Consider the following 14,031-nt stretch of genomic DNA (forward strand, 5'->3'; position numbering starts at 1 on the left):
TGTTATAACTGTGAAAGAGTAAATAATTCTAAATTAAAATAATAATATAGATAACTAGAATTAAAGTGTTTTTTTCCTGATCTTTCTCTCTTCAAAAACAAAGAGAATGTTGAAAAAATGGTTTCGAAGTCAAGTGAATTTTATTATTTGAGAATAATAATAAAAAACTGACAGATACAATAACATTATTTGCTCTGGGAGAAATTATTTGTAAACACTAAAAAAAAAAAAGACACATGAAAGTTTACATAGATGCAATTAAAGGGACATTCACCCAAATAATGTACATTTACTCACCCTCGAGTGGTCATAAACCTCTATGTGTTGCTTTCTACTGTTGAACACAAAAGAAGATATTTCGAAGAATGCTGAAAACCTGTAAGCCAGGCATGTCCAAGCTCGGTCCTGGAGGGCCGGTGTCCTGCAAAGTTTAGTTCCAACCCCAATCAGACACACCTGGGCTAGCTAATCAAGCACTTACTAGGCTTTCTAGAAACATCCGTGCAGGTGTGTTGAGGCAAGTTGGAGCTAAAATCTGCAGGACACCGGCCCTCCAGGACCGAGTTTGGACACCCCTGCTGTAAGCATTGACTTGAAGCATTGAAAACAAATGGAAGTCAATGATTACAGGTTTTCGGCATTCTTCAAAGTATCTTCTTTAGTGAAACTCAAACAGGTTTTGAACAAGTGAGTAAATCACAATTTTTCGGTGAACTATCCCTTTAAATGGACATTCGGTAAATGAATAAGGCTGCCAACATTCAGTGTTTAATGGCTCGAAATACACGCTGGCATCAATTCAACTAAGACTGAAGATGATTTTAGGCACTTCGGCTCTACAAAACAGACCAGGGTGAATGGACAGCCCTTAAAAAGTGATGATCTCGTTCAAATCTATCAGGGCAGACGAAATGATTTTCCGACGTGATCCGAGTAAATAGGCATCACATCTATTTCAGTAGATGAATCAAAAACATTCACTCTTTTTAAGCCATGATGTCAGAGTTCATGCTGCGACATGTAGGATTGATTTAATGGTCAGCAGCTCCCCCTGCTGGCACAAACAACAGGCTGATTCACAGTGAGCACAGACCAGAAAGGAGCTTAAAAGTGTTAAATCACATCAGATCGGGGAAAGAAAGGTGCAGTAACACAGACAGGAGAGCTTACTATATTTGTCTTTATCTAAAAGAGACATTCAGTCATAATAGCGGAATTAGATTAGAGCAAAACACACTTTTTAAAGGGTATAGTTTGACCACAAAATGAACATTAACTCACTGTACTCGCCCTCAAGTAGGTTCAAAACTTTTGAGTTACTACTGAACACTACAGATGATATTTTGAAGAATGCTGAAAACCTGTAACCATTGATCTCCATTATAGAAAGAAATACTATGGAGGTCAATTGTTACGGGTTTTCAGCATTCTTCAAAATATCTTCTTTTGTGTTCCACAGACGAAAGAGACCTATAAAGGTTTAAAACAAGGGTGACTTCCATAGCATTTGTTTTATCTATTATTGGAAGTCAATTGTTACAAGTTTTCAGCTTTCAACATATGAAAGAAACTAAAACAAGTGTGAGCAAATGATGCATGTTTGGGTGAACTATCTCTTTAAAAACTTAGTGGACGTTAAAAAAGTGAGGAAACCCATTGCTTTATAAATATTAAGTAACTGAAATATGTGCATAATTATTAAAAATTAATTCAACTTAACAGTTACAATGGGTTTACTCACTTCAAGTAAACGTGTCACTCTTAAAGGGGTAGTTCACCCAAAAATGTAAATTCTCATTTATTTTCTTGTGTGGTTTTAAATCTTTGAGTTTTATCAGTTTGTTAAACACAAAAGATGTTTTGAAGAAACCTGTAACCATTGACTTCCAATAGTAAATAAAACGAATACTATGGAATGTTTACAGGTTTTCAGCATTCTTCGAAATATCTTTTGTGTTCAACTGAAGATAAAAACTCCAAGGTGTGAAACAAACAGTGAGTAAATGATGAATCATTTTGGGTGAACTATCCCTTTAAAAAGTGTTTAGTTCACTTTAAAGTGAGTTAACCTGTTGCTTTACAATTAAGTAGTACTATGTGCATAATTATAAAAATCAAGTAAACTTAACAGTTGCAAGTTACAGTGGGTTTAATCACTTTAATTAAAACTGTCACTTTTAAAGGGGTAGTTCACCCAAAAATGAAAATCACCTTATTTATTTTCTCTCTGGTGTTTGAAACCTTTGAGTTTCTTTCGTCTGTTGAACACAAAAGAAGATATTTTGAAGAATGCTGGAAAACTGTGACCATTGATGACCATGGGAATATCAAATACAGTGAAAGTCAATGGTTACAGGCTTTCAGCATGCTTTAAAATATCTTCTTTTGTGTTCATCAGAAGAAAGAACCTTATGTGTTGATAACAAGGGTGAGTAGATGAATTTTTGGGTGAACTATACCTTTAAAAGTGATTAGTTGACTAATTTAAAGTGAATAAACGTGTTGCTTTACAATTATGTAAATGAAGCATGTGCATAATTATAAAAATTAAGTCAACTTAACAGTTGCAAGTTACAGTGGGTTTAATCACTAAGTAAACGTGTCACTTTTAAAGGGGTAGCTCACCCAAAAATGAAAATCACCTTATGCATTTATGAGTTTCTTCCGTCTGTTGAACACAAAAGAAGATATTTTAAAAAATGCTGAGAACCTGTAACCATTGACTTCCATAGCATTTGTTTTATCTATTATTGGAAGTCAATTGTTACAAGTTTTCAGCTTTCAACATATGAAAGAAACTAATAAAGGATTAAAACAAGGGTGAGCAAATAATGCATCATTTTTGGGTGAACTATCCCTTTAAAAAGTGATTAGTTGACTAATTTAAAGTGAATAAACCTGTTGCTGTACAATTAAGTAAACGAACTTTGTGCATAATTATAAAAATTAAGTCAACTTGACATTTTCAAGTTACAATGAGTTTAATGACTTTAAGTAAAAGTAAAATTGTCACTTTTAAAGGGGTAGTTCACCCAAAAATGAAAATCACCTTATTTATTTTCTCTCTGGTGTTTGAAACCTTTGAGTTTCTTTTGTCTGTTGAACACAAAAGAAGATATTTTGAAGAATGCTGGAAAACTGTGACCATTGATGGCCATAGGAATATCAAATACAGTGGAAGTCAATGGTTACAGGCTTTCAGCATGCTTCAAAATATCTTCTTTCGTGTTCATCAGAAGAAAGAACCTTATGTGTTGATAACAAGGGTGAGTAAATGAATTTTTGGGTGAACTATACCTTTAAAAGCGATTAGTTGATTAATTTAAAGTGAATAAACGTGTTGCTTTACAATTATTAAGTAAATGAACTAAGTAAACGTGTCACTTTTAAAGGGGTAGTTCACCCAAAAATTCACCCAAAATTGAAAAATCACCTTATGCATTTTCTCATGTGGTTTAAAACTTTTGAGTTTCTTCCGTCTGTTGAACACAAGAAGATATTTTGAAAAATGCTGAACCTGTAACCATTGACTTCCATAGCATTTGTTTTATCTATTATTGGAAGTCAATTGTTACAAGTTTTCAGCTTTGAACATATGAAAGAAACTTACAAAGGATTAAAACAAGGGTGAACAAATGATGAATTATTTTTGGGTGAATTATCTCTTTAAAAAGTGATTAGTTGACTAATTTAAAATGAATAAACCTGTTGCTTTACAATCATTATGTGCATAATTATAAAAATTAAGTCAACTTAACATTTACAAGTTGCAATGAGTTTAATCACTTTAAGTAAATGTAAACATGTCACTTTTAAAGGGGTAGTTCACCCAAAAATGAAAATCACCTTATTTATTCTCTTCGATGTGGTTTTAAACCTATTTGAGTTTCTTTGTTCTGTTGAACACAAAAGGAGAAACAATGAAGCATGCTGGTTGCTGGCATCCATCAACTATCATAGTAGGAAAAATACTATTGAAGTCAATGGGTGCCAGCAATCACCATTCTTCAGAATATCTTATTTTGTGTTCAACAGAGTAAAGAAACTCTAATAGATTTTGAACAAGTGAAGGGCGAGTAAATGATGACAGATTTATCATTTTTAGGTGAACTGTCCCTTTAAGACAATAGATTTACTCACTATTTGATTGTTTTGTTTCCAAACCTGCAATACAACAAATCACATAGAGCTACAGTAAACGACAGATCATTCCTGCATTCCATTGTAACAGTAAGTAAAACCTAGAAAGCACAGTGCGTTTTCCAAACACTGTGAGCAGAAAGCAGAGACATTGCTGAGCAGCCGGCAACAGACTTCCAGGATCTGGCCTATTCCGACACTGCCGAAACCGGATATGTGGCACGGATTGGGAAGTTTGAAGTGAGTTTCGGGCGTTCAGTCGAAGCCTTGCCAGTCGCTTTGCTCAGAGTCGTACTCCAGCTCTGCTCCAATGCACCGCACACCTTCCAGCAGCATCGGAGTCCCGTGATGACGGTCTGATAGAGCAGAAAACAAGATAGTTTGTATATTATGCTGTTATAAAATACTCTTTTCTGCTTCTCTTAAGCTGCGTTTCACTTTTAAAAATGCACTTGCGAACGTCCCTTCCCTTGTTCCCCAATACCATTTTAAAGTGCGAGAGTTAAGGTGTGGAGAAGCCCCAAAGAAGCGTACCACCAAGACCGTTGCATGCCCAGAGTGAAGCATGGTGGTGGATCAGTGATGGTTTGGACTGCAATATCATGACATTCCCTAAGCCCAATACTTGTGCTAGATGGAGCATCACTGCCAAGGACTAATCCCAACCACTCTGGGAGATCATGTACATCCAATGATTCAAATATTGTATCCTGAAGTGGTATCAGGATGATAAATGCAGCAATACACACAGCAAGACTGGTGACAGAGGCTGCTTTTACAATGCAGATCTTGATGGTCCGTTCCGATTTTGTGACTGTGATTTATTTTTTTTTGTATCTGATCATTTTTATGAAGACTCATATCCAGTTGTCTGTATTTATACAGCACACGGCAAATGACCAGGAAAAAAAAAAAAGAGCAGGCGCTGACTGACAGCTGATAATAAAAGAGCGTTCTTTTCTCCGTTCCTGTATTTAATGTGTTCGCAGGGTTTAAATGTTTTTAAATTGTTATTGAGAAGCTGTTTTACTATAGTTTATGACAGAAAGGTTCTCATTTGGTCGTCAAATTTTAATCTAGGCATTTTTAAACCAGTAGGCATCTTAATGTAATGTCCATGGCGTGATTTATGCACGTGACATAGCCTATGCCACAGTTATATATCAGTTTATAGTGGTTACATGGCGGATGTTGCAGACTCTCTCTGTCTCATTAAACATGCTTAAGTACTTGTGCTATATAATATTAATTATTATTATATATTGATTTTTTTAAACAGGAAAAGATTAAAAGATAATCGGGCCTGACTCCGCATGAATGCTGTTTTTCAGCAGGCTCCTGCTCTGCAGAACATAAAAACATACAGACACACTTGCCATCTCATCCATCAACACATGAGAACAGTAGAAACAATCACCAAACATACTAAATAGAGGGAGGCAGGCTACTAACTTAGAGGCTACAGGGATAGTTGACCGTCAGATGAGGAGCATGGGATTTTTAAAAAGTCAATGTTGGTATTGTTTTTAGATGTTGTGGGATCTCATTCCTGGCTTTTGTGAATACATAAAAGAAAAATGTATGACATAATAAAAGCTTTTTTAGTGCTATTATATGAGATTTAAGGTTTGAGACTCTGCTGAACTCTGTTCTGAAATGAAAGCCTCAGAGTTTGTCTTTCGCTATGGTTTTAATGACGTGTGACTCGCACCAATCAGAGAAGCAGAGAAATTAATTATGCCACAAATACTGTAGAATGAGCAAATGCATGTAGTGTAGTTCAGGGGTTTTCAATTTTTTTAATCTCAGGGACCCCCAAATATGATGATTCTTTGCAGGGGACCCCTTTGCCTAAAATTTAAAGGCACTTATGTAGTTCAAGTATAAATATGTAAACTAAAATTCTGTATAATGTAAACTGCTATTAAAATATTAATTAATTAAATTATTAAAATGCTATTGTTTTTAAAACTATTTAGCTTATTAGTTGGTGATAAACACATTAAAATTAAGTATCCACTTATATAAATCCTAAAACGATATATAGATTTGGTCCTTAATCATTTTAGGATTGGAAAAAAAGTATCTCGTAAATCATTTTTTGTTTCTGCCAAGTTTTTCGCGGACCCCCTAGCTCACCAGTTTGAAAACCCCTGGTGTGGTTAATATCACTCTGATCAGTTCTACATAAAAACACCAGCAGAGGGCAGCAAATATCCTCACATTGAACATCTCCATCATTCAATATATTCAACAAGCTAAAACAGTGTGCCTAAATAAAAAATAATAAAATAGTGGACAATCTGTGGTCACTTACCCATGACACGAGCGTGAACTTTGACCTTCACACACACATCCTCTTTGCTCTCGCTAAGAATCTGCACCTCCTCACACATTACTCCCTCCTGGTGGGCCATATATTCACACGTCACCCTTAGACCTCCTGAACACACACACACACACACACAGTAGAAGAACATTTATTATACACAGATTCAACATCATTAACTTTACATGACTATCATGTGAATTTATCTGTGAGATTAAGTAAATATGTGTTGTTGTTTTTTTTTATTGCATCTTTTTATTAACATTTTAACTATTAATCACAAAACACATTGAAACACACCAACAAACAATACCTATTTTAACAATGCAAAGTTAAAAGGAAAAAATAAAAATAATACAAATAAATAATTAATTAATTAATAAACAGAATACGTATATACACATGCCTAATAAAAATCACAATAAATAAATAATAGCATAATAGCAATAATAAGAAAATAAATAAACAATGAAAAAAAACATAAAAATAAAATATTAATGAATTAAAATACTTAAATTCAATTATGACATAAAATATGTCTTTTTGAAGCGTACACCGTCACACAATTCATTAATTTCATCCTAACACAAATCGATTAAGTTAACATAACAAATTTGAGTGGATTAAACAAAAAAATTAAGCTTCTGTATTAATATACAGAATTGTGTTGTTTCAGCTTATTTTAAATAAGTTGTTTAAACTAGCAGCAAAAATGTTGTGTATGTGTGTATACTTGAATTATTCTGTTGTGGTAGCTCTATAGCAGTTATAGTAACACAACCACTGTAGCGATATAAACAAATGACTCAATGCTGTAGTTTTCTACAACTACAATACACCAGTTTACTGTAGTACAAACTAAAGTACAGTGCTCAGCATACACCCTGTATATGAGTACACCACTCACAAATTATCTTTTAAATACTATACAATATTATATTTGTACATATAAATTAAATTAGTCCATACGATACTAATCTGCAGCTTATCTTACAAAATAACATACATTCACCGGCCACTTTATTAGGTACACCTTACTAGCACTGGGTTGGAGCCCCTTCTGCCTTTAGAACTGCCTTAATCCTTTGTGTCATAGATTCAACAAGGCACTGGAAATATTCCTCAGAGATTCTGGTCCATATTGACATGATAGCATCACACAGTTGCTGCAGATTTGTCAGCTGCACATCCATGATGAGAATCTCCTTTTCAACCACATCTCAAAGGTGCTCTATTGGATTGAGATCTGGTGACTGTGGAGGCCATTTGAGTAGAGTGAACTCATTTGTCATGTTCAAGAAACCAGTCTGAGATGATTCACGCTTTATGACATGGTGCTGGAAGTAGCCATCAGAAGATGGGTCCACTGTGGTCATAAAGGAATGGACATGGTCAGCAACAATACTCAGATAGGCTGTGGCGTTGACACGATGCTCAATTGGTACTAATGGACCCAAAGTGTGCAAAGAAAATATCCCCCACACCATTACACCACCAGCAGCAGCCTGAACCGTTGATACAAGGCACGATGGATCCATGCTTTCTAAGTGTTGACACCAATTTCTGACCCGACCATCAGAATGTCGCAGCAGAAATCGAGACTCATCAGACCAGGCAACGTTTCTCCAATCTTCTATTGTCCAATTTTGGTGAGCCTGTGTGAATTGTAGCCTCAGTTTCCTGTTCTTAGCTGACAGGAGTGGCACATGGTGTGGTTTTCTGCTGCTGTAGTCCATCCGCCTCAAGGTTGGACGTGCTATGTGTTCAGAGATGCTCTTCTGCAGACCTCGGTTGTAACGAGTGGTTATTTGAGTTACTGTTGCCTTTCTATCAGCTGGAAACAGTTTGGCCATTCTCCTCTGACCTCTGGCATCAACAAGGCATTTGCGCCCACAGAACTGCCGCTCACTGGATATTTTCACTTTTTCAGATCATTCTCTGTAAACCCTAGAGATGGTTGTACGTGAAAATCCCAGTAGATCAGCAGTTTCTGAAATACTCAGACCAGGACGTCTGGCACTGACAACCATGCCACATTCAAAGTCACTTTAAATCCCCTTTCTTCCTCATTCTGATGCTCGGTTTGAACTGCAGCAGATCGTCTTGACCATGTCTACATGCCTAAATGCATTGAGTTGCTGCCATGTGATTGGCTGATTAGAAATTTGCGTCAACAAGCCGTTGGACAGGTGTACCTAATAAAGTGGCCAGTGAGTGTTTATACCTATATTTACTGAGAAATGGATAAAAATATTAATTTTCAAAATAGGGTGTACACATTTATGCTGAGCACTGTATACTACAGTATTTATTACTGTTGATCAGTTCAATATAGTTAATACTACAGTAATGCTGTAGCCTAACAAAGAGTTGTAAGTACTATTATACAGTATAATATACTTCTCCATTAGTATGGTTCAAAAACACTATAATATTTATTATAAATTACTGATGTATGTTTCTTTTCATGTGGAAAGAATTGTTTTCCTGTGGCTCACACCAGTTTAGGAATGAGCGAGGTGGTAGAAGTGTATCCATTAATGGGCACAAATACAGTCTGATATCTATATTTATCCTTTCCTAGTAACACGCACACACACACAATCCCTCAGCACAATGGAAAATGCATTAAAGCTGCAACGAGCTGTAATTTCAGCATCACAGGTGGCATTTATACACTTAGCCCTGCCCAGACATTAACACCATTGGTCGAGCGCATAGTATAGAGTGCATTAGTGCCTGCCCATTTTTTCTTTTTGCTCTAAAAAGTATTTTTCCATTTATTTTCTATTCATTCTATTCATTTTAATGTCTTTGTTAAAGCGCTAAAAGCCATTAACTAAATGCAACCAGCTATAAACCACAATTTGAAGCAAAAAAAAAATGAAAATGGGAAAAAAGGACTGTGTAATTAATGAATTATTGAGGAAAAGAGTTGAGAGAAGTGCTGTGAATGACAATCCAATTCAAAATGACAAATGTAAAAAAGTCATTTAAACTTGTTGGTCACAACTATTGCATAACAGTGTGCATGTAATATACCTAAATATGACATTAGCGGAGGTTTATAGAAACAGGCGGAGCTAAAGAGCTCCTCTCATGCTTTGCTAGGATTGGTCGAATTTTCTACACAGCATAGTTTTCCTGCGATTGCATGTCTGAGATTGCATGTGCAAATCTGGATCCAGCCACTATTGATTTTCTCTACAGAATATCATGGCTTTGTGCACGATACTGTGGATACAATATCATGCTTGATGTAGTTTTTCTGTGCAACATCGTGGATAATGTCATTTTTATGAATATGGTGGATAACGCGAACGTCGTGAATTACAGCTTTTATTACAATATCATAGATAATGTGGTTGTTCTGTGGAGTTTTTCTTCGCAATATCGAGGACAGTGGAGTTTTTCTTCACAATATCGAGAACAGTGGAGTTTTTCTTCACAATATCGAGGACAGTGGAGTTTTTCTTCACAATATCGAGGACAGTGGAGTTTTTCCTCACAATATCGAGGACAGTGGAGTTTTTCCTCACAATATCGAGGACAGTGGAGTTTTTCCTTCGCAATAATCGGGGACAGTGGAGTTTTTCTTCACAATATCGAGAACAGTGGAGTTTTTCTTCGCAATATCGAGGACAGTGGAGTTTTTCTTCACAATATCGAGAACAGTGGAGTTTTTCTTCACAATATCGAGGACAGTGGAGTTTTTCTTCACAATATCGAGGACAGTGGAGTTTTTCCTCACAATATCGAGGACAGTGGAGTTTTTCCTTCGCAATAATCGGGGACAGTGGAGTTTTTCTTCACAATATCGAGAACAGTGGAGTTTTTCTTCGCAATATCGAGGACAGTGGAGTTTTTCTTCACAATATCGAGGACAGTGGAGTTTTTCTTCACAATATCGAGAACAGTGGAGTTTTTCTTCGCAATAATCGGGGACAGTGGAGTTTTTCTTCGCAATAATCGGGGATAGTGGAGTTTTTCTTCACAATATCGAGAACAGTGGAGTTTTTCTTCGCAATAATCGGGGATAGTGGAGTTTTTCTTCGCAATAATCGGGGATAGTTGAGTTTTTCTTCGCAATATCGAGAACAGTGGAGTTTTTCTTCGCAATAATCGGGGACAGTGGAGTTTTTCTTCGCAATAATCGGGGACAGTGGAGTTTTTCTTCGCAATAATCGAGGATAGTGAAGTTTCTCTTCGCAATAATCGGGGATAGTGGAGTTTTTCTTCGCAATAATCGGGGATAGTTGAGTTTTTCTTCGCAATATCGAGAACAGTGGAGTTTTTCTTCGCAATAATCGGGGACAGTGGAGTTTTTCTTCGCAATAATCGAGGATAGTGAAGTTTCTCTTCGCAATAATCGGGGATAGTGGAGTTTCTCTTCGCAATAATCGGGGATAGTGGAGTTTCTCTTCGCAATAATCGGGGATAGTGGAGTTTCTCTTCGCAATAATCGGGGATAGTGGAGTTTCTCTTCGCAATATCGAGAACAGTGGAGTTTTTCTTCGCAATAATCGGGGACAGTGGAGTTTTTCTTCGCAATATCGAGAACAGTGGAGTTTCTCTTCGCAATAATCGGGGATAGTGGAGTTTCTCTTCGCAATAATCGGGGATAGTGGAGTTTCTCTTCGCAATAATCGGGGATAGTGGAGTTTCTCTTCGCAATAATCGGGGATAGTGGAGTTTCTCTTCGCAATAATCGGGGATAGTGGAGTTTCTCTTCGCAATAATCGGGGATAGTGGAGTTTTTCCTCGCAATAATCGGGGATAATGGAGTTTCTCTTCGCAATAGAGGATAATGGGAGTTTTTCTTCGCAGTAATCAAGGATAGTGGAGTTTTTCCTCGCAATAATCGAGGATAATGGAGTTTCTCTTCACAATATCGAGGATAGTGGAGTTTCTCTTCCCAATAGAGGATAATGGGAGTTTCTCTTCGCAATAATCGAGGATAATGGAGTTTTTCTTCGCAATAATCAAGGATAATGGAGTTTTTCTTCGCAATAATCAAGGACAGTGGAGTTTTTCTTCACAATAATCAAGGATAATGTAGTTTTTCTTCACAATAATCGAGGATAATGTAGTTTTTCTTTGCAATATCGTGGATAATGGAGTTTTTCTTCGCAATCGAGGACAGTGGAGTTTTTCTTGACAATAATCGAGGATAATGGAGTTTTTCGTCGCAATATCGTGGATAATGTAGTTTTTCTCGTAATAATCAGGGATGATGGAGTTTTTCTTTAAAACATGTATATTTTCTGCACAACATCATAGATAATGTAGCTGTTATGTACAATATAATGGATAGAGTTTTTATCCACATTGTGTTTTTTGTTTGTATATAATATAGTGGGTAATGCCATTTTTACATGCAATATAATTTTTCTCAAATATTTACTTCAAAAGCAGAGTGTTTTTATAAACATCTGAGCAGTTACAATGGAAATTTTTGTTGTGGATAATGTTGTTTTTTTGCACAAGTTCCCTTATTAAACATAAATTATAAGTATAAACAATGTGACCAGATGAGTAGAATAAAAGCATAGAAAAATGAATAACCTCAAATCTTGCCACAGGCCCATCTTTAAAGATTTATTAAGCTACTGTCAAAAAAATCTTTCACATAAAGAAAATGAATGCCATCACATACAAGTGTTTTTTTTTTCCTCGAATCCTGTAACAAGTTGACAACCTTGACGATCATAACTGCATTATGAAAAATGTAAACACTGAAATTAAAATCACACACTTGACCTTTCAATAGTCTCTCTTAATAATACAAGCTACTCATCCAGCCACTGAATAACCCATAAATGCTCGTTATTTCATTATTTAGCTGCTGATAAATGCCTTAATTGATCACTCCAATAGACTCAAATGTTTATTTCAATGGCAAAGAGTGTTTTATAAACACGTCGTGAGCAGATGAACAGCACTCAAGCGTTCAACGTTCAATTTCGTATTCAAGAGCACTAAATGCACAGTGATTCATGCGCGATAAAGAATCTTTTGTCCGTCCTGATCATAAAGCGTTTGTTTATTTGTACACTTCACATAAACTCTTAGAAACAACTGGTTGAAACTGGTTCTGAGGGCCTTTCACTGGAGTATCCTGTATGACTCCCAGATGGTTTTATTCTTAAGGGTGTATACTGTGATGTATACTGTGAAGCTCAGTTTATTTGCTGGGGTGTTTGGTGTGGGTGGGTAAGTGAATCGGTAAGCGATCGGTAAGTGAAGAGGGGTTTGTGATTGGTAAATTAGGAGGTTGGGAAAGCCAAAATTTATGATCGACCGTCATGCCACCGGGAAATGTACCAGTGCTCCCTTTGGCCAGTCCGCCCCTGAACATACAAATAAATTAGTACGGCAGGTTTAGACCGCATTACAGTTCGTACTACTACCCAGGGGTGCATTTACACAAACCAACGTTAGCCAACTAAGGTCGCAAGTTCAATCATCACAATTATAGTTTTTTGTATTTCCCGAATTCGTCGTTCCATTATTGACTGTATACTACAGGGGCTGCTGAATGCTTGATTCTGATTAACATAATTAAGCTGCCTTTCCACTGCACATGACAAACGACAGACCGGAAGTCATTCATTTACAATAAAGAGTAGTCCGAGAGTTCTGATCATCTCCGTATATGGAAAATTCGGATCCGATTTGAGCTACGGGCCTGTTAAAATATTTGAACTCCTGCAAATAGACCGTATGCGACCAGCTGATCAGATGTGATGTATTTCAGTGTTGTCACGGTGGCTCAGTTGTTAGCACTGTGGCCTCACAGCGAGAAGTTTGCTGGTTCGAGTCCCAGCTGGGTCAGTTTTTCTGTGGAGTTTGCATGTTCTCCCTGAGTTGGCGTGGGTTTCCTCCAGGTGCTCCGGTTTCCCCCACAGTCCAAACACATGTGTTAAAGAAGAATTGGGTAAACTAAATTGGCCGTAGTGTATGAGTGTGTGTGTGAACATGACAATGTATGGGTGTTTTCCAGTACTGGGTTGTGGCTGGAATGGCATCCGCTGCATAAAACATATGCTGGAATAGTTGATGGTTCATTCCACAGTGGTTACCCCTGATAAATAAAGGACTAAGCTGAGTGAAAATTAATGAATGAAATTTGCATATTTAAACAAAGACGAGATATTTCAGCTTTGAAATACAAATTAAAATCAGACAGTATATCTAGTCAGTATTGTAGTAGGAATAGGGGGGCAAAATTCAATCCTAGCAACAGCAAAACCCCCAAACTAACTTCACACTTCATCATCAATGATCAGAGAGCTCGTACCGTCTGAAGACACCATTAAATTGGTGATCCGGAGGTGTGGATTGGGGATTGGTGCGGGACACACGTCTTTCCCCAGCTCTGGGACCTCAGGCAGTGTGAATACGATCTCATATCGGTGCTGCGTTTTCAGAAAGCCCACCTGAGAACAGAGAGAAGAGTAGTGTGGTTATCAATGTTAGTTTTTATGCACAGTATCGTGGATAATGTCGTTTTTCTGCACAAAATGGAGATGGAAAAGAGTAATGTGGTTATGACTGAGTAT

The 14,031-nt window shown here is 36.8% G+C and overlaps 1 protein-coding gene across 1 annotated transcript in view; it reads right to left on the reverse strand.

Moving 5' to 3' along the window:
• Positions 1-3,520: 3,520 nt before the first annotated feature.
• Positions 3,521-14,031, reverse strand: part of LOC130232702 (adipose secreted signaling protein) — a 63,081-nt gene continuing 52,570 nt past the window's right edge. Inside the window, exons 4-6 of the mRNA XM_056462678.1 lie at positions 13,770-13,908; positions 6,458-6,583; positions 3,521-4,496 (exon numbers count right to left, since the gene is read on the reverse strand). Coding sequence (XP_056318653.1) covers positions 4,396-4,496; positions 6,458-6,583; positions 13,770-13,908 — 366 coding nt within the window. The 3' untranslated portion in view covers positions 3,521-4,395. The remainder of the gene's footprint in view (positions 4,497-6,457; positions 6,584-13,769; positions 13,909-14,031) is intronic.

The sequence above is a fragment of the Danio aesculapii genome, chromosome 7 (assembly GCF_903798145.1).
Source record: "Danio aesculapii chromosome 7, fDanAes4.1, whole genome shotgun sequence".
NCBI classification, from domain to species: Eukaryota; Metazoa; Chordata; class Actinopteri; order Cypriniformes; family Danionidae; genus Danio; species Danio aesculapii.